The sequence below is a fragment of the Bidens hawaiensis genome, unplaced genomic scaffold, assembly GCF_021521415.1.
Source record: "Bidens hawaiensis isolate Kalapana, Puna unplaced genomic scaffold, B.hawaiensis_p1.1 tig00015564_1, whole genome shotgun sequence".
Classification (NCBI taxonomy): Eukaryota; Viridiplantae; Streptophyta; class Magnoliopsida; order Asterales; family Asteraceae; genus Bidens; species Bidens hawaiensis.
The window spans coordinates 302,600-325,002 of NW_027492395.1; the positions used below are offsets into that span (position 1 = coordinate 302,600).

The window sequence follows — 22,403 nt, forward strand, 5'->3', positions numbered from 1 at the left end:
CAAAGTAAATCATAATATACACCAAATAAGTCAAGATACGTGAATATACGCTTTAAGTTTGATTATGATTTCAAGTATTTAGGAACAACCTACGAAAGTAAGTTTCTGATAAAATTGTGAACAAAGTTTATCTGTAAACGTACATATATATTGCTCTACGTGTTAGGAATTAGATCCTTAATGTGATACTTACATGATTTAACCTGTTATATACTAGGGGCGATATTTGTTGACATGACCCGAAACTTAACAAAAAAAAAGTTTTGTATTGACTAACACGGCCAGTTTTAATACACGGGTTGGGTTCGAGTCAACTAACATAACCCACTTAAAAAAACAGTCGGGTTCAGGTTGACATGTCAACCCGTTTAACTATTAAAAAAAACATCTATAATTTTATTTTTTCAATTTTCTATTTTTCTCAAGGTACACTTGTAATTTCCAATTTATTTTCAAAATTTTTAACAATTTTCAAAAAAAAAAAAATACTAATATCACACATTAATCAACCAACTCTAAATTATATCAATTTGTTTTTATTTTTAATTTTTTTTAAATGAGTTAAACAGGTCGTGTTAAAGTCAACCCGTATTTATGTGTGCAGGTTAAGCCTGAAGGTTTTGACATGAATAATAATATGGGTCGGGTTAGAATTACACATTTCAACCCGTCAACTCACAACCCGACATAATTCAAACAACTAAATATCACAATTCACTACGACAATTTTCATATACAAGATAACATACTCCATAAACATCTTAAATTCACTTTCTAAACTTAAAATTAAAAGGATCATAAACTAAATAAAAAGAAAAACTCCAACTATTTGATTAAATCCTCTCATATTCATTAATCTTAAAACCAAAGCCTTAAAACAAACAACTCCCCATCTTTCGTCAAACTTCACTTCATCATCCAAAGTTAGAGAAATGAATCTGTGAAGGCGGCTGCACCATTTGCAAATCCGTCGTCGTCTGACACGAGTTTTCATCACTTATTAACGCCCTAATAAAAACGAGTTACCAAAGTTATGTTTTACGATTTTTTATCTAATGTAACAACATATTATAAATGAAATAAATGTGACAAACGTGACAATAGATTAAAGATCTTACTCGCGTGGCCTAGAAGCCCAAAGCGTACTCAAAGCTCGTAAACGCCCATAATACTCGCTAATCACCAAGAAACATTTTGCCGCTTGTCGAACCGTCAGTATCCTATGCAGTTGGTGAAGAGTCTGTTGTCTCAAATTATCAGCCTATGATAAAAAAAAACTCTATTAAGAAATTAGTCGATAAAAGTAAAATTATGATTATTATTATGATTAGTAAGTTTACCTGACGAACGAAACCTTCAAGATTAGTAAGTTTTCCTAGCGCGACTGCCATATGGTGGACCCCGTCATTGACGGATCCGATAGCGATGGTTTCGACCATCGACTGATGTAGTTGATCCAACCCTTGTGATAAGGCTTCTTCAGCTTGTTGTGAGGATTGTTGTAGGCTATAAAGCCCCACAACTTGTTGCTCAGTTAAAGGATCAAGTTGAATAACCAACATCTGTCACACAAAACAAAAAAAAAACTGTCTTAAGGTTTGTTTTGAATAAATATTCGGGTGAGCAATAACTGAACCATTGACCGAAAACAAACTAACCGAATATCTGAAATGTTTAACCGTAAACTGATCAGTTGATAAAATAGATTGAACGACGAATTCGGTTTCAGTTTAGGCTAACAGCCAAACCGAATCACGCATGCCCCGACTTTATTAAATAAAAGAAATATAAATTTTTAAATAAAGCAACGGAACAAAACCGAAAATCGACGAAACCGAACCAAAATTAGCCCAAGTTGGGTTTTGTTTATTAAGCGTAATTAACTCAACCGAACTTAAAACCGACAAACTAACCGAATAATCAGAGTTGATTAACTGAAAACCTTAATCGGTTAATAATATATTAATATAGATTCACCAATGACTTAAGTTCCGGTCAAGGCTAATAAACAAACCAAACCATGCACACTCCTAGTTTCGATTTTTATTAAGAGGAAATGTTGTTTTCGTCCTTATGGTTTTACCTAATCTGCAGTTTTGGTTCAATAGTTTCAAATTTATGGTTTCCGTCCAGTAGTTTTGTTTTCACTTGCAATTAAACATGACCCCACTAACCCCGTCAACTCTGGTCGTTAAACCAATCAGCGTGCTCTCACGTGAGGGGCTTGCCCCTCACGTGAAACAAACCCCCGCCGATGGGTTTGACGACCAGAGTTAACGGGGTTAGTGGGGTCGGGTTTAATTGCAAGTGGAAACAAAACTACTGGACAGAAACCGTAAATTTGAAACTATTGAACGAAAACTGCAGATTTAGTTAAACCACAAGGACGAAGACCGCAATTTTCTCTTTTATTAATAATAATAATAATAATAATAATAATAATAATAATAATAAATACGAAAGTACCTTGATAAGTTCAGAGGGTCTAAAGCCACCCATCCAAAGGAAGCAGCGTTCAGCTGGGGTCGTCCACATGCCAGTTATCAAGTGGAACACATCCGATTTAGCCGCCACTGCTTTTAGTCTGAAGATCTCATCGTAATGTGCCACAAAGTCGTCTACGATGACACGTAGATCGTTGTCTGATAAATGTGACTGCAACCCTTTACGTAACTCGGACATGTGTCTCTGGTCATCGTCTAACCATCTCGCATATTCCATGTCGAATATTGCAGCACCTGCACGTATCATATTATATCATATTATATTATTTACACGTGTCATATTATATCATATTATATTATTTACATATTTTTTTAAAACTTTTTTATTTTTGTATTATCTTTTTGATGGAAAAATTAACATTGTAGCTAGTGATGGTGCAAACAACCTTAGCCGAGCCCGAGCTCGAGCTCGACTCATGATTAGATTTTCAAGCTTGAGCCCGGCTCATTTACTATTTATATAATTATTTTTATATATATAATTTTTCAATTATAATTTTATGTATAAAATAATTATTTTTTCATAACATTATATATATGAATTAATAATTATAAAATATTTATTTTAAAATTTTATATAAATGGCAGGCTCATTTAAACGTAGGTTCTGAACCGGTTGTAATTTTCTCGACCAAAACCGATTCCAAACCAGTTAATCGAACGGTTTGATTAACACATATAGGAGTTGGATATAATACAAACAAGATTTTCCTTGCGAACAATACGAAACGTAGAAAAGTTGGGCGCGCTGGCAATTTGGTGGTTACACGTATAACGTAATTACACTACGTCACAAAGTATAACTAGAGCAAATTTTTTACGCTACACTTTTACAAGTAGCGCAATTTTATTACGCTACTTGCAAAAAACTATAGATTAATAATATTACTCTAGGTTGGTTTTTATGATGATCCAGTGTAATTACGTTACACGCGTAATTACCAAATCGCCACTGTGTCATTTTTTCAACAGTTCACATTGTTGACACGTTCTTTTTTATTTGTACGTTATCTCTCCCCTATATAGATAAGTCCTCGACTCACCAGAGCTAAGGCTCCCGCCAACACTAACGCTACTACCGCCCATGAACAGCCCCTGCGACCGAGCGCGTTGAAGATCTTGTTCAAGTTGAGCAAGTTTAATTCTGCTAGACTCCAACTGCTGAACATATGCCTGTAAAAAAATTAGTGAACTTAAAATGGGTTTTGAAATTTGAATAAAATAAATTAATAAAAATGTGAGCTTTAATTTAATAAATCAAGAAACCTTTTTTCTGAGTCTGCTTTTTCTTGCTGCTTCTCTGTTTTGAGCTAAGCGCCTTTGTGTCTATAAAACATAACAAAGTATATATATATATTATTATTAATATTAATCACCTAAATTTTTTTATAATTTATGTTTAATTTATATAATTTTTAAGAACCTTGGCATCAACTGGTTTCTCTGATGTTGAACCCATTCCCTTCCTCTACATAAAAAACAAAAACAAAGTAAAATTATTATTTTTTTGAAAAAAAAAATTGATACTTTTGCTACATTTAGTCTTTCAAGAGACTATGCGTTGTTTGCAGGCGTTACCAAGCATCAACACAATAACGCCCCCACACTGCGAAAGGGCTTTAAAAGGATGTTATGGAGGGCACGTTTACGACTATTTTTGTGGGCCCTTAGTTATTCCCTTTTGTTGTCCGATTCTCAGTTATTTTCTTCGCTTCACAAACACCCTCATAGCTAACTAGTTAAAGCTAGTTAACTTACAACATATAAATTAATTAAAGGTGAGCTAGTTAAAACTCTCCACGGCCTAAGTGACCGACATGATGTTTAAACCAGCACACGCTAGTTAGCCAAAAACATATAGTCTTACTAACTAAGAGCGTGTTTAAACGCCTATATATGAGAGTGATACTATTTTTTTTAACGAGGGTCCATTAAACATGTGACAGGAACTGGTACGTTTAGTAACACCCTCAAATAATTAGTGTGGTTGACTAAACATGAAAGCATAAAATTAAATGTTTTTTCTTGTCTTTTATTGTGGATATGGTAATATTATTGACTTATAGTTAAAATTGTACCACACACAAAAAATAATAAAATACTAGAGTAAGGTAAGTTTGGCATAGAGTCAAAAGTGTGTTATCTATGTGACAAAAGAACTAATGGGTTGTTGGCCAATTATCAAACACAAAACCTTTAAAAAGTAAGAGGTTGGAATGTCTCGAGTTTAAATTCTTAAATAACAGAAACTCGTCGTTTAAGAAAGAGAGAATTATGGTTTTTCTTTCCATGGTTTGTTTAAATTTGCTATTTCAATCCAATAGTTTAAAATTTGCAATTTCCGTCCTTAAAGTTTCGTGTTTCTTGCAATTTTCCTCCATGTAGTTTGCAAAATGTATGTTGTTTCAGTCCAAAATATGTTAATGAGAATAACGAAAATTGCAGTGAAAATGAAACCTTATAGACGAAAATAATAATTTTAAACTGAAATAATAAATTTAAACAAATCACGGACACAAAAAATGAGTTCACTCTTTAAATAATATAAAAAATAAAATAATAATAATAATGATAAATAATAATACTAAAAGTGTGTAAGAGCATTCCCATCCCATCCCCCATAATTATGTGAGGGGATTGGTAAATTACAGGGATGAGTTTTAAATGATTGTGAGTGTAAATTATAGGGTGGAGAGAGAAATGTGGTGATTTTTTGTAAATTTGGGGAAACATTTAGGGAACATTGTTTGCCCCTATTTATTTTTTAATATTTGTTGGATTGGTTGTGAGTAGGGGAGAGAGAAAACTGTAATGATAAAAGTATTATTTAATTAAACAGGAAAGAGAAATGTAGTGTTTTGTAGTGTAATTATAGAGATGGGGATGGAGAACGGAATGTGAATGCTTAAGAGGAGAATTTTAGTGGACATTGAGGTAACTGTAGACTGTAGTTATAGGGATATGAGTAATTTTTACCACAAATGGATAAAAATTTAACATAGTTATTGGGAGGAGTGAATAATAATCTACTTAGGCTGAGGGGTGCGGAGCGCGAGAAAGGGCGCAAGAGGCGAGACGCTCGCGCCCCGGGGCGCGAGGACCACACCACCGAGGCGCGAGAGGGGCGCGAAAGGGGCGCGAGCGCGGAAAAAGAGGCAGGCGAGGGTGGGGTAGCGGCTGGGGGGAGCGTGAAAGATGTCTGGGAATGCGTGAAAAGAGCCGTTGGGCTCGTTTTTTATTAAAAAAAAAAAATTTAACAACTCTATATAATTACATACATTGCAACCAATATCAAACCAAACCAACACCCGATTTTTTCTCTATATTCAACCTATATCAAACCCAAACCAACACCAATATCACATACCAATATCACATACCACACCCAAAACCCAGAATCACCCCATCTTCCAAACCTTTTTTTAAAAACATGGCTGGAAATTGGTACCCAAACCTAGATTCAGATTACAGTTACGAGGATTTATGGTCGGCACCGGACCAAGCGATGTTTTATTCGGGGTCGCAACAACCATCCGGCTTTCAACCATCCAACATACAACCGTCTCCTAACTTTGTAGTTCCGGAGACACAAGAACCAGAAGGTGAAGCTGCGGGACAAAGAAGACGCGTCCACCGGAAAAAACAAATTGCAACGGACGGGTCGGGTTCGGCTTCGACCGGAAGGACGAAACGGAAAATCACTCCGTGGTCATCGGATGAGAAGGAAGCCCTGTGTCGGGCTTGGATAGTCACTTCTGAGGATCGGCGTTGCGGTAATTGTTTTAACGTTTTTAAAAATGATTTTTAATAAAAAAGTTAAATAAAAAAGTTAAATGACTTACAAATTTATTTATGCATTTTGCAGCGGACTACCAAAAGAGCAAGGTCTTTTGGACAAAGGTTAGGGAGACGTTCTATTCGCTCGTTGGGAGTACAGAGCGGACCGCCGATATGATTTCGGGTCGGTGGACCGAAATCAGAAAATTTGTCGGCTTGTTTACTAATCTGTTCAACAGGAACGCCGGTCGTATGAGACCAAGTGGCAGTGACGATTTGGCGGTTTATAATTTCACTGTCGAAGAGTGGAGGCAGGAGTGCCTGCGGAGGTATGGGACGGTGAAGACGTGGGACGATGTAAAGGTGTGGGAGAGGTTGAGAAGGTGTTCTAAGTGGGTTGAGCTGGTGGCGCCGGACGTTGATGCGGAAGTAGGGCCGAAACGGACTAAAACTAGTTCGTCTGGAGCGTACAGCACTTCCGCCAGGTCGGATTGCCGGGTTGGATTCGACCTAAACGTTGCGGGGGAGGAAACGTCTTCACCGCCGAGAAGGCGGCCAATGGGAAGGGACGCCAGGGGGAAAAAACCGGCTGAGGGGGAAGCCGTAAACATCAACGATCTTGTTGAATCCCTCAATAAATTCAACAAAACCATGGAGGTGGTCTCTAATGACAAAAAGGAAAAAAAAAGAATGAGAGATTTGGAATTCCTTACAAGAGACTTCAGTAACCTAAATCCTGTCGACCAAATGCTGATGGAAAAACAAAAGGAACGTATCCGGAAGAGGTTGATCGAAGAAGACCAAGCCGAAGAATAAGAATAATGTTTTTTTTTAGTACTTTAATTTTTTTTTAGATATTAATGTGTTTTTTTAATTAATGTGTGTTTTTTTAAATAATTTATGAGTTTTTTTAATAATACGTTTTTTTAATACATTTATAAAAAAATAAAAAAAAAAACCACTCGCGCCCCCTCTCGCGCCCTCCACACCATGCCCCGGGGCGCGAGCACCACTACCAACACCCATCTTATCAAGTTTCTCTCTCTGCCACACGTCACAATATTATTGGCTGGCGCCCCCACTCGCGCCCCCTCTCGCGCCCCTCACACCCCTCAGCCTTATATTAAGATGTGTACATGTTAAATTATAAAATGGAAACAAAATTATCAATTTAGAGATGAAAATTACTTAAAAGATTCTGTACTCTCTCTCTCTCTCTCTCTCTCTCTCTCACACACAAAGCTTACTGTTACATGTCAGAGAAACAGACCTGAATACAAATGACTTCTTGTTGATTTTGCAATAGTTTGTTGGGATATTTGAGTACAATTATATTCACTTGTAGACTTCATTTTAAAAGTGTGGTAAAAAATAAAAATATATATCTTTTACCTTTTATAAAAATAACCTTATGAGGACACTAACATGTATGCAGTGGAAAAAAATAGCAATATACCGTCGTAACGTGTTTTTTTATCAACGTCCCGACATAAAGTTTATTCAAAACCGAGTGGTCAAACATATATCGAAGTTTTTTTCTACTTGCTCGGTTTTAAATAAAATTTATGTCGTTGATAAAAAAACACATCTAAATAGTATATTCGGATATTTATAAAACTTAATATTTTAAAAGTTATAAAAGAAAAACTAATTATGAATAAATTAATTATAATAATATAATATTCAGAAAAACAAACTTTTTGACAATTTACTGGCCACGATTAAACTGTTTTTCAAAAACCTCAACCATTACAGTTTGTTTTATAAAATACTCGTCCCGACAAATTTTTAATTCCGAATACTCGTCCCAACGACTTTAACAATTTAGTCGATCCGAAATGGACATTTTGGAAATATGTTGTAAAATGAGAACAAAACTCAAAACTTTTTTTTTTTTAAAATAGACATTTTCGAAATTTTCCCTAATTATATTCACTTGTAGACTTCATGTAAACAGTGTGGTAAAAAAAAAATTTTTTTTTTACCTTTTATCAAAATAACCTTATTTAGACTAACATGTTGTGCCTATTGCCTAAACAAGTGTATAGTGGAAAAAGTAGCAATATTAAGACTAACTGATGTTGATGTTTAGAAAATTTAATTTGCAGCTATGTGTCTATATATATAAAGACAAAAATAATAATGGAAAAAAATATTTTTTTTATAAAAATTAAAAAAAGAAAAGAATTTTTTTTTACCTTTTCTGAAAAGGGTTTAGGGGTTTGTTGAGAATGTGATGATCCTCCAGTTGTAACAGGACTACCTCCTTCACTTTCCATCTCAAGTTGTTCTGGTATGTGAAGATGTTGCAATTGTTGTCTAAGCATTTGTTGGTGTTGTTCTGATGATGCTTTTCGGCTGTAACTGTTACCGCTAATAGGAGATTCCGGTTCTATATGAGAATGAATTTCTGGTGTATTAGCAATTGCAACATGTACTGCTGATCTGGAATCTGTGCTCGAGTTACTTGCCTGTTTTTAAAAACACAAAAATTAGAAAGCCGAAATCGCGAGAATATCACTTGATGAATATTTTTTAAATTTATCTTGAATTTGCTTAACAATGGAATGGTTTTAAAATTTTAAAAATTCAATCTTTATCTTATAGGCATGTTAAAAAAACAGCTAAAAACCCAAGATATAAACTATTTATACTATTTTACCCTAAAAATATGAATTTTAACCACACAAATGTCATAAAGATTCAATCTTTATCATGTGGGTATGTGAAAAAAAAAATGAATTCCCAAGAAAAAACAATCACATACTATAATAACCTAAAAACATTTTTTTAGACACACAATGTTTTAAAGATTCAATCTTTATGATATATGGGTATGTGAAGAAAAAAACAGCAGAAAATTTTTTTATACTATATTAACATAAAAACATCTTTTTAACCACACAAATGTCATAAATATTCAATCTTTAACACATGGGTATGTGAAAAAACAGCAAAATAAGAAACAGTTTATACCATATTAGCCTAAAAACATGTTTTTGAATCACAAAAAATGTCATAAAGATTTAACCTTTGACATTGGAAATGGGAGAAAAACAATTTGTCTTGACTGACTGAGTCCAAAAAAAGGATAACTTTGTATGGAGATAAAAAAACAAAGTTGATTATTATTATTATTATTATTATTATTATTATTATTATTATTATTATTATTTTTTACCAATTGTAAGAATGAAAAAAATGGCATAAAGAAAAGGTCAAAGTTAAAAGAAGGTAGAAAAGAACTACTCTTGGGGTTTGATGAACTCTCATAGGCCAAGAAGGAAACATGTCCAGAGTAGCAGCTGGCCTTGGTACTGTTGTGTATAAAGCTGCAATAAGATCACAATGAAGAATATCTTTTAGGATCATCAACAAGTAATTAAACAAACAGAAACACAAAAAGACAATAATATTATTCAAAAATCACTCTTTTAGTTCTCTTGTTTAATGATAAAAGTTTCAATCTTAGTATGTCCGTTGTGGCTAGCGAACGGATGAATTCAGCTGCGCGAACGACAAGGGGTCCAGTCAGCGTCATGTGACACAATATGATAGGCTGAATTCATCTCCGTTGAATGCCCAAAACACACAAACTTATGACATAAAAATTCAATCTTTAAACATCTTTTGACACTTTCAAACTCACTAGTGTGTGCTTTTGAAGGTGAAGTTGGTTATAACTTATATGCTTTAGCAAACGTCATAATAAAGATAATAAACAGAAAGTATGATCATACGTAGTTTGTTTTCATCACCATGGGCCTTGTTGTACCCTTGAAGAGCTATAGCTTGCTCTAGCTCACCAAAATCAAAAGATAATCCTTCTTGATTACTGTCACACAAAAACAGAGGATTTTTTTTTATTTTTTTATTATTATTATGAAACCCATGTCATAAAGGTTAAAACTTTACAACAAAACAAGATAATGAATAAAAAGTATGTACATGTAGCCTGTGTTTGGAGGATTATATCCAGGAAAAACAGAGTATTGCAGGTGTTGTTGATGATGGTGACTCGCCATGCAAGAAGACTCTTATTTATTCAAGCCATTTTGGTTCAAGATTATGCAATCTGGAAGATGAAAACATGTTAAAGTTAGAGAATTGAGTTGATAAACAAAAACCCATATCATAAATGATGTTAAAGTTGAAAACTTTACAAAATCTCACATGGGTTTAAGGTGAAACTGTTCAAGAAAATCAAGAAAATGAAGAAAAGCTCACACCTTTACTAGAATTATGGAATCTTGAAGATGAAATTGGACAAATTAGCAAAAACCCATGTTGGAAAACCAATAAAGATTCATGTACAAGTCATAAATCAAGAATCTTGAAAAGGGTTTAGAAGGAAAAAAAAGTTTTTTTTAAAAAAAAAATTCAGGTGAAAGTGTTAAGTGTGTGTTGAAGAACTAAAAGAGTTAAAGATGAGTTTTTGAAGAAGAAGAAGATCAAAGCTATCATATCAAGGTAACATCTGAATAGCCACAAAAGAAAGGTGCAGTCTTTTTCTTAAAAACATGTCTCTTTCTCTCTCTACTTTCTGTCTCTCCTTTTAGCATTCTTGATCTCCTTCTCTATGAAGAAACATAGGGTTTCATTACCTATTATTTGTGTTTTTATTTAACGGTAAACAAATATAGAATTAACTAGGTGTTTCGTACAGAATAACTCAACGACAAAATGTCACCGTCAGCTAGTTCAGCGTAGTTGTACGGATCACTTAAGCGTCTCAAAGTTCTCCCGGTTTCGGGAAAAAACCAACAGCCCGAAAATACACTGGAAGTAAGCCCGGACGCCCTCGGGATTAAATTAGAGATCACAAAAATCTCAGTTTTTTTTTCATTAAGCCACCTGTGTCCTCTCAAAGTGTTATATGTGGGATCAAACCTGAGTCTCTATTAAAAAACTTAGGTTTTATACCAATACACCATATTAAAAAGGACACCTATTTCTTGTGTTAAAAACTAATAATAATTATGAACACATTTTAAGCTTATATTTTGGCTAGTACACAAATCTTGTCCTTGCAAGACAACCCCTTTCTTCTTTAATTTGTGGGGTTTGAAGACAAAATAGAAATTAATAAATTAAGAAATTTATAAAAAGAATTTGTGGGGTTTCAAGACAAAATAGAAATATATAATAACAAAAAAAATAAGAAATATAAAAAGAATTTGTAGGGTTTGAAGGCAAAACAGAAATTAATAATAAAAAAAATTAAGAAAATATAAAAATGATATTTTTGTGGGGTTTGAAGACAAACAAGAAATAATAAAATAAAAGGATAATAAAATATAAAAAGAATTTGTGGGGTTTGAAGACAAAACAGAAATTAATAAACAAACAAATTTTGAACTAATTAGTTTTTTTGTTTTGTATAAAATAAAAGAAAATGTCTTGACAGGAACCCACTAGAAATCACTGATTCCTATTCCACTCTCTAACCGCCTACGTTTTGTTATTGGTTAGAGTATTTTATTAAGCCAAAAACATTTTTTAATTGATAAAATAATTTTAAAAATGATTAAAATTTAGCTTTTAAACCAATAGAAATGCAAATGAGAAGGTTTTCTTTCATAAAGTAACGCAGAAAAAGAAGGGTCCTTTAAAGATTTTCTTTTACTTTGGTACTTACCATCTTCTTTTTGTGAGTGGAATAGGTCCAACTATACAAGCAAATAGTACAAGTTATACATAGAAACAACTTAGATTAGAGGATTGTTATGTGGAAAATTTTATAAAATTAACACAAATTAGGAGAGAGATTCCATTGAACCCCCCCCCCCCCCCTTTCCGTCAATTTCTAAGTAAGGCTCGTATCAATTCCATCTTCATGGTGTAATTCAAGCGTCGAATAAGGAACCGACACGTGCTTCAACGCTCATCGTCAAGATGAGATTGAGCTCAAACCTCATCGTCACGATAACGTTTTGAGATCAATTTCATCGTGACAAAGAGATTTGAACTCATTTTCATCGTGGCGATGAGATTTGAGCTCAATTTCACCGTGGTGATGAGATATGAGTTCAATTTCATCTTGACGGTGAGATTTTGAAGCCACATGTTATTCCTCGTTCGATTTTGAATCTCATTGTGAAGATGGAATTGGAACGAGCCTTTTTAGGAACTTTTAAAATGGAAGGGTTATTTTTGGAATCTCTTATTAATTTGGGTTATTTTGAAAATTTTCTCTTTTTATGTGGGTAAATAGCAAAAATAAAACCTACGAATTTACCAAAATGAGCATAAATTAAATTAAATTAAAATAAAATAATTTTATAAATAATAATTTCTTCCCTTAATAGAAAATTTACATATTCCATTTTCGTACTTGTTAAAGCAATTTATCTGTATTAGATACGGTGTCATGTAAATTAGAATTAATCATCGATTAATTGATAATCGGAAGACCTTCGATGGGATTTCCCCAAACTGGACCAAGAAGTCGGTAGATGTCAAAGGTGGCCAAATCGGTCCCTAGGCGGTCCAGATCGGAGATTCAGAGGTAATAAACTGAACCCTAAGCAAATCGGAGGTAATCGATTAAATCCTAAGCAAAATTAGGAGTGATCGAGAGGTGTGTGCTTATATGTCAATCGAAGAACAAGATTACATGAATATGATATTCAATTACACGTGATATGTGTGATGAAGACTTACTAGTAAATTTGCGATGAGAACTGCTAGAAAGAACTTTATCGGTGGAGAAAGGGGGCTAGAATAGGAAAGAGATAAGAAGTGACGACGTTTTATAGATTAGATTTATAGAAGCACTGCCAAGGAGGATTTATCGTGTTATTAATCTTTTATTATATTAAATTTTCACGCTAAAAGTTTTAGTTTGTGTTAAAACTAACCCTAAACGTTTTTCTTATTTGTATTATTTTCTTGTTTCTTGGGTTGTACTTCCTGTACCTAAAGCTTGGTTAGTAGTACACTAGCTGTATCGATATATTTTATGTTTATTTAGGTTGTACACGTATGATATTTATATATTAAATCATATATATTATTTATTTATCAATTTTGAAGAATTATACTTATGCTAATGTGCGTGTGTGTGAGTTTAAAAAATTACATACAAATTCCAATATGCTTAATCCTGATCAATCGCTAGTCACTACCTCACATCTTAATTAACGTCTAACAATTTTTACAACATTAACTAAATGGATGAATCAGGGACTAACGTTTGTAAATATTGCACATAAATCGATCAATTGGGTTTTAGCGAGCTTAAATGAAGCCTGATTGGTCACCTTCCTTCATAAGTTGGGTCTATGATAACACAAGAAGATGTTTAGTTTAATTGTTTCATTGCTGGAAAATATCAATTTTATGACCACTTTTAATTTAAATCTATATACATTATGATGAGATGGTAAGATGGTTAGTATGTAAAATAGGAGGTCAGAGGTTTAATCCCCATATAGCATAAAAATTTAATCGTTAAAAGAAACTTATCAATTTTCATGAACTTCCTTATTATTTTTTTCTTTTTCATTACCATATAAACACTATGTTATCTTTATCCATATTTGCTGATAGCTTAATTTGTGTGTTCATTCGTTTGCCAACATTATTTTAGATATAAACATGACCATGGTAGTTATTGGGCAAGATCTATACAAATAAAAATTAACCTACTAAAAAGTAATTATTATTATTAGTCTATGTTTTTTAAATTAGAGTAACTAGAACATTAACAATATGTTACCCGTAAAAACTCTGTATCTAAATTTTAAAGGATTGATGAGAAAAAATGTTCACCATATTTGACTCTTACATCAGATCCTCCATTCCTATCTCAATCCCTTAAACTTTTATGTGAAACAACTTTACTCCCCCGAACTTGGGGGTTTATTGTTTACCTCCATAAGTATTTTTCTTTAACATTTTTTTAGGACAGAATTACAAATTTTGTCCTTTAAAATAAGACGAATTACGGTTCGTGTCCTTTTCTAAGTTTCCTTGCAGGCGGTGTACTTTAAACTTTTTTTTCCTACAAGTTTTGTCCTTTACGCTAACTGGGTTAGAAAAAGTCAGTTAAATGCCCTCACGTGAGACGCATGTGAGGGCATTTTTGTCTTTTCGTCTACCTGCAACTTCTTCTTCCTCTTTTCTTCTTCCCCCCTATCTCTCCTCTCATGTGCATCCACCATCACCACCCACCTTCTTCTTTCAACATCCAAAACCCCACCACCACCTGTTGCCGACTGCCACCACTACCCACCACCTACCGCCGCCACCATCACAACTGGTAATCGATGGCACCGTCCATGTTATCACATACATAAACAGCATTTCATGTGGTAAAAATGGTTAAGTCAGAAACCAGCCAGAAAGAATCATGGAAGATTATAACATAAATTTTATTAAAAAAAAAAACTAAAACTGTAAGTCATCCATAAATTGAACTACAAACTCCATTAAATAGGCTTTTGAGCAAACTCAGTCAACAACTTGACCTAATTGACCACCAAATTAGCCCCATTCCTGTAATCCGAATCCGAATTCGGTAATTCCTAATTCCAATTGACTCAAATCCATCCCACATTGAAAGAATTAAACACAGTGAGAATGATCAATCGGAGCTAATATTACCGTCTGTAACAAGCAATTAAACATAAAAACCTAAAATTCGCAAGTAAATAAAATAAAAATCAGGCAGATTCAATTAAACTGACATCGGAGTTAGTAGCACAGGTAACAGTAACAGTAGCGGAAAGGGTGTGGTTTTGGTGTTGTCGAGAAGAAGAGAAAGAGCCGCAAGGATGAAGCAGTTTCCGAGCAACCTCCCGGAGGTTCAGTTTCCGAGCCGCTGCCATGGATAACATGGACGGTGCCATCGATTACCAGTTGTGATGGTGGCGGCGGTAGGTGGTGGGTAGTGGTGGCAGTCGGCAACAGGTGGTGGTGGGGTTTTGGATGTTGAAAGAAGAAGGTGGGTGGTGATGGTGGATGCACATGAGAGGAGAGATAGGGGGGAAGAAGAAAAGAGGAAGAAGAAGTTGCAGGTAGACGAAAAGACAAAAATGCCCTCACATGCGTCTCACGTGAGGGCATTTAACTGACTTTTTCTAACCCAGTTAGCGTAAAGGACAAAACTTGTAGGAAAAAAAAGTTTAAAGTACACCGCCTGCAAAGAAACTTAAAAAGGACACGAACCGTAATTCGTCTTATTTTAAAGGACAAATTTTGTAATTATGTCTTTTTTTAGTGAAAAAGAAGAAATAATAATAATAATAATAATAATAATAATAAATAATTGAAAAAAGAATTATTATTTAGCTGGAATAATGATATATATGGGGAGTGAAATATGGAAGGTTTTGAAAAAAATGAGGGATCAATTTTGAAGATGGTGATTTTTAGTTAGATTTGAGGAAAATAAACTGAGAATTTACACGTAGCCTATTGTGAACTCCCTTACATTAAAAAAAATGAGGTAGTGTAATAATAATTACCCTAGTGTTACATAATTACTTTTGTTATTTGTATGTTTAGTACGCTAAATTTATTTGTATAGACAATCCCGTATAGGAAACATTATCGTTTGTATGTTCACAATTTGTTATTATCGTAATGAGGTTATGGGCTATATTTAAAAAGTAAATGAAAATGTGTTTTTGTTAGAACAATATAATTTTAAAACTTATAAAATCTTAAAATGTAATTCATAAATTTAGAACAAATGCTTATTACTTTTGTAAACAGAAGTTCATTTAACAAATTTTGATGCATGAAGTATAAGGTGTTAAAAATATTAATCTATTATTAAACTAGACATTAGATTAATGACAAAAACTAAAGAACAACCAAGATTTAGAAGACGAACTTGTTTGGTATTGTTGTTGGGTCAACATCTATTCCTTGTCAGAACCTAACACATTGCCACATCAAGATTCTTTTCCATCAATAGAAGTTTCTTCCCTTTAAGACCCTCAAAATTAGCCATAACAAAACAATCATATTATAGTTACAAAAACTAATTATGAATACAATCTATCAATTAAAGGGGTATTTGTGTTTCATTTATGTTAATATATCACTAAAATAATATAAAATAATACAGGTTTCATATTAAATATTATCCATCCCAACAAGATGAACATTTGGTTTCATTGAATGCTCCTCATTTGGCTTCATTACATACACTTGCTATTGTTTAATTTTTAGTGTATTGTTTAGTTTTTAGTCCCAAAACATTGCATGATAACAACTACTTATTAGATTGGAAGGAGTTAAGCCTATTCCAAGGCCTAATGATTAAAAAATTAATAACAAATTGTTTAATTTTATTATGATCCAATACTTACAATACTTACAAAAGTTGATACATGACTCAAGAAATTGATACATGACTCAAGAACAACGAACTTCTACTTCTTTTACACATCTAATACACGAACGATTTAAACCCGGAAATGCATTAGTTCAACATGAACTTATTACAATTCTTGAAGATTAAACAATATACATAAAGCTCTAACCAAGACACATAGATGAATCAATGAGAACATATTGAAACCATAATTGTGCGACAGAAGACACGAGAAAAGAAAGAGACAGCTTTAACCCCAACTCTCGTGACCACAAAAACATATATACTTTGAAAAAAAAGACAACTTCAATCCTCGCACATCTCTAGTCTTGGCACATTAGCCCTTCAAGAATCTACAAATGACCACCAAAATATAACATTGTTCACAAATATAAAACAACTCAACTAATAATGACTACAAAAATAAAACTATATCTAACAAGTATACTTTGCAACGATTATTCGATAATGTTATATTACATGAACTGAACTGAAAATTACAAAGTTTTAGATATCTCATGGATGTAAATGTGCAATTGGCTTTATGGTATATCAGCTATGGTGCTGATAATTAAAGCTTGAGAGTTTATGGTCTCGAGTTCGAGACACTCAAGGAGTCAAGGGGTTTTAACATAGTTGTGGGTTTTCTCCCTAGTGATATTTCTAGATGAGTCAGATTTAAAGTGTCAAAAAAAGTATAATTGGTTGGCAACCTATCTCAGGATGTCTTACTTGAGTATTAGGATAGTTCAAAATGAGGTTAACAAATATATCGATGTATATGAGTATACGTTTTTCAAGGCAATTTACTTCCTATGACCTTTGAATGTTTAAGCGACTTTGTCTTTGCCACGAGGCCACCAACTCTAGGATATTATTCTTTTAGAAATATGTGTTGTGGGTTGAATGCGGGCCTACACAGCCATATAGGCAATATAACATCTCACGTACCGTGTCGGGGCTTTAAAAGTGGCATTATGGAGGAGGGTGACACCATGTTAACGAGCCATCTCCCATTTTGTGGGCCTTCAACTATTCTCTTTCTATGCCCACATATCAATCATTTCCTCCACTTCATAAACACCCTCATAACCAGCTAGTTAATCCACAACACCCAGATTAAAAGGTGGGCTAGTAAAACGGTAAAACCTCACTGTATACATGAAAATGACGTAACGTTTTAAATAACATATTAGAAAATCAAGTTCGCAATTACACGTCTTTTGAAGCAGTGTTGTTAATACATAAGTGTGTTACACGTGTGTGATTAGTGTTGTATCAAGATCAACCTACAAGCTTTTTCAAAACATATAAGTGCATTATATATTTCTGATAAATGCTCAAGCCTTTAATTTAAAAAATAAAATAAAATGCTTTAAAAACCATTAAAAGTTAATATAATGACACATTCTCAACCCCATCCCTCTCAACGAGTTGTATGAAAAAAATATTTTATGTTGTTTTCATCAACCACTTTGGTGGTATTTTGTTATTTTATCCCATTAATTAATTTACTTATAAAAACAATGATTGGCCAGAAGTTATTGGACTTAAAAAAATATATAGTTATTATTTCAATGGATTAGGTATATTTTGGAACAGATTGGTTAGCTTTATCTTGTACTATGTGCATAAAGTGTTTGTACCTTGATTGCTTCTATCTTTGTACAAAGATGACTAAATTGCAAGTCAAAATCAAATGTTATTATTTTCTTGATAAGCCTTAGTCATGAAACCAACTTATTATCTTATATTGGTATCACGAAAGTCAAAATATTAAAATCATAACAGTACCATTGTCAAATTAGTATCAATAGAACAGTTTCACGATACTGAAAAACTAATTTACGTTATGTGTTATGCTCTCACAAGTGTATATCGATCCAAACAAGGTTGCTGACTAACGGCTTGTTCAAACACTTGAAGCAAATCTTTATTAATAAAGTTTAAATGAAAGAACACGAACATTAATAAAGAAGACTTACATGGTTTATATAAAACACCCTTACGATTAGAATCATAAACAAACAAGGAAACCAACGATTGAGCTAATTCGAACCAAGGAAAATTAAACATAAATATAAATGATTAAAAGGATAATGATAACAATTACTTTAGTAATCATTTTTATTTTCTTCAAGTCACCTGTGAGATTAAAATCAAACCACCCTTATCCACAAATGTTTATTTCATATAATATTATAACCATTGATAGCGCCAATGAAGAAACAACGATTTAAACCAAGGTTAGGGTTAAATCTATGTTTCAACCGAGTTAGGGTTTCAAGAATAAGGATTGGCCGAACGAATGCAAATCATATCTGAACTTGCAAAATAAATTATCGTGAGCTCATTATGAGAATGACAAGAAGGGGGGGGGGGTCTTCTCGTAACCACTCTCCGGTGTGAGAATCGGTAACAGTTCTAGAAAGACAAAGTACTGAATGTTATGTGATTGATGTAATGTATGTGCGAGTGAAGGTGTACCTCTTTGATGACTATGAGTGTATTTCTAGCCATGGATGGTAGAGAATTGGCTGGACTGTCGTCCAAAGAATATGTATTTCATTCACCTGAAGAGATATGTGACTTGTTTTGATAGGAGGTAGCAACTGGCCATGTGCAGGGCCATTAGGAGATGTCTCGTTGGCTCCTTCTCAGGGGGTCAAGCTCTCACGTGCTCCTCCTTAAGAAGGTAAACGTCGATATCGAGAAATCTTTTAGTTAACACCCATTTTGCCCAACGGTGTATTCTTGCTTCTTCTTCCACCTGCGGATGACTTCTGCGTGCTTCTAGAAGGGTTGTGTGCACCCTTGGTGCATGTCTCCCACGGATGTTGTTCATGGCGGGACTAATCCGCGGAAGTAGCTTGGTGAGCTAAGAGCCCCTTGGCCTAATCTATTTACTTATGACCCTACCTCTATAACCATCAAACTAGACTTTACTGCATTTAGTTTACTAAATCTAGTGAACATCATTTTTGGTGTTCTTGATTAGTTATAGGCGAACTTAAACATATATCAACAATGATTTCTAATAATAAATTACGTTTTTGATCTTGTTAAATTTTTAGTAAATTTTTTTTTAAGAATGGTAGTGCAATCCATCTCGGCGGTTACGTGTTGGATGATTTTGAGATCAAGGAATGATCTCATTTTTTATAATGTCCCATTTTCGGTATCTAAAGTGGTGAACGATATAAAAAGGACTACCTATTTATGAGTAAAGTATAGAAGCAAAAGTGTCACCCTCGAGTGAGAGAAGTGGTGCAAGTTTAATTTTGTTAATTTCCCATTGTAATTGTTTGCTTGTCCTTTATTTACATTTCTTTTATGTCTTATATCTTTGCTTCTTGTAATGGCCTTAGGTTTTTAATGTTTGCATTAAAAAAAAGATCAAATATATTATTGAAATGCAAATATTTTTCAATTGAAATAATGAATAACTTTATAATTATGAAAATAAAAGGTTTTATAATTTCTAAGTATGGACATATTAAAATGAAGCCAAAAAAGGGAGATTCACTGGAGAGGATCCTTTGGGGACAGAAATGGTACAAGCAGTGGATCAAGACTGTCAGTCTCACCCTTGAATAAGTCTTCAAACCAATCAAAGCATAAAACTTGTGACTAACTTTTCAATTTATATGTATAATTTCAAATTTATTTAATTTACAGAACATATATTCAATTGCTTTAGAAAAAAAGTTTGATGAATAAATTTTCATCTAAAATGAAAGTAAAAAATGTAATTTGAGTTTTTTGGTTATAGCGAGATTTCGATTATTAATAAAGGTGTAAGTATGAATTATTATTAGTATTTAGTTTAGTTATTAAATTGGTAATGATAATTTAGTTACATTAGAGCATTTACAATAGATAATATATCTCAATCTCTATGTAAATTACATTAAAAAACATTATATTATTCTTTTATTTTTCAGTTAAATAATATTTTTTTATAATTTTATTATTATTTTTTCTTTCTAATTCATTCACAACCACTTTAAAAGAACATTAGATAATTATAGAAGTGAACAATATTTCTTTAAATTTACCCAGAAACATTAACGTTTTCTCCCCTCACGCATTCACAATTTTATGAATGCTCTTATGTAACACTTTTTTTAATGGATAAATGACACTTTAAACATCCAGTCAACAATTAAATAAGTGCATATCTCTGATCATATAAGTGCAGTCTCATGATGTTGTATCTTGTTCAACCTTTTCTACAAATAATGATGACACTGTCTTCTATGATTTTAAAATTATTAAACAAACTTCCTTTGAAGGATACAAAACAAAATTGTATGATGTACAAACTGTCCAACACAATGTATGTTAGGCTATGCGTAGTGGAGGGCTACAAATTGGGACGTTTTACGTCGTGTGGCGTCCAGTCAACAAGGAGTAAAAATTTGTTTTAGGGTGTAATGGTGTAGGGGCTACAATAATAATATAATAATAATATATATATACATATATATATATACATATATATATATATACATATATATATATATATATATCTTACACACAAATATATATAATAATAATAATAAAAACAACACAACAAGGGCGAGAAATAGTTACCGCCCCCGCCCCTTTTCGCCCCAATATCGCCCGGGGGGGGAGGCGGTGTTCCTCCAATTTGTCGCCCATTTTCGCCCAAATTACCGCCCCATTACACTCAGCCTTATAAACAAATTAATTTAATTATATTAATGTATCGTTAACATTTTTCACAGCTTAAAATCTAATTAATTCTCTCTAATACATCTAATACATATGGTATTGACATTATTGTTTGACATGCAAGTGAGATATCATTGTGTATTTGTATACAACTAATCTGTATGTTGATGTATTTATCTATACTTATATAATATATTAAAAAAAAATTGACAGAGAGCGAAAGTAAGCAGAATAAGAATAAAGAAATAAGTCTCGAATAATAATAAAATTAATATCTAAATGATTAAAATGATTACAATGGTGCCATTATAAAGGGTGTTCTAAATTTGATATATTTGCTGATTTTTTAAAATACATAGTAATTTTGAAATACTGAATTAAGACATGAAATTAAGACATCGAGTAAAAACGAAATTAAGACATTGAGTAAAAACGTAAATTACATAAATCAGCTAGAAAACGCGCAATCACATGAATTTAACTTAGATAACTAATTTTAGTTACATTTTATAAATATATGCTACTTAAATCTATATGTTATTTATTTATATAATTCCATATAAGTCCTAAGTTATGTTATCCGTATATTATATGCTTGTAACAAAAGAAATTAACCTAACATATAATAAAAGGTCTACATCAATTTTACAAGTCACCATTAACAACGACACTCTCTTAGTTGGAAGCGAACGATGCAACTAGTAATTTAAATATATTACTTTTAATAGTTTATTCATAAAAGAAAAAATAACTCTTAGAAAAATAATATCAATAAACATATTTGGCAAGATACACATTATTGAATTTATTACAATTTATTTTAAAAAAATTTATTCTTCAATATAAATATTGTTTTATCATAGTTATTCAACTCTTATATCTTATGTTGAATGTTGAGATGACAATGAGACATGTATTGTTAATTTCAGTCTTATACACTACTGGTTTTTGTATGGGTGAGCAATAACCGAATCGTAAACCGAAACCGAACCGAAAACCGACAAAACCGAACCGATATAACCGAAAACCGACAAAACCGAAATTAACCGAACCGAACCGAACTCTACATTTTTTAATATTTTCAAGTCTTTTCACCC

The 22,403-nt window shown here is 32.8% G+C and overlaps 1 protein-coding gene across 3 annotated transcripts; it reads right to left on the reverse strand.

The window, feature by feature from the left end:
• Positions 1–720: 720 nt before the first annotated feature.
• On the reverse strand, positions 721–10,656 carry LOC143549458 (transcription factor TGA9-like). Of its 3 annotated transcripts, none has more exons than XM_077040355.1 (12): positions 10,511–10,656; positions 10,230–10,356; positions 10,022–10,116; positions 9,531–9,613; positions 8,480–8,752; positions 3,928–3,972; positions 3,771–3,830; positions 3,548–3,677; positions 2,467–2,738; positions 1,341–1,562; positions 1,119–1,261; positions 806–1,008 (listed from the first exon to the last, which is right to left on the reverse strand). In XM_077040355.1, exons 2-12 carry the CDS (start codon positions 10,304–10,306, stop codon positions 915–917), a joined length of 1,494 nt encoding a protein of 497 aa, XP_076896470.1. In that variant the 5' UTR covers positions 10,307–10,356; positions 10,511–10,656; the 3' UTR covers positions 806–914. The 3 variants fall into 3 exon arrangements, with proteins under 3 accessions (XP_076896471.1, XP_076896470.1, XP_076896469.1); XM_077040354.1 differs by having other exon boundaries at positions 10,455–10,656; XM_077040356.1 differs by lacking the exon at positions 3,928–3,972 and having other exon boundaries at positions 721–1,008; positions 10,455–10,656.
• Between the last annotated feature and the right edge of the window lie 11,747 nt (positions 10,657–22,403).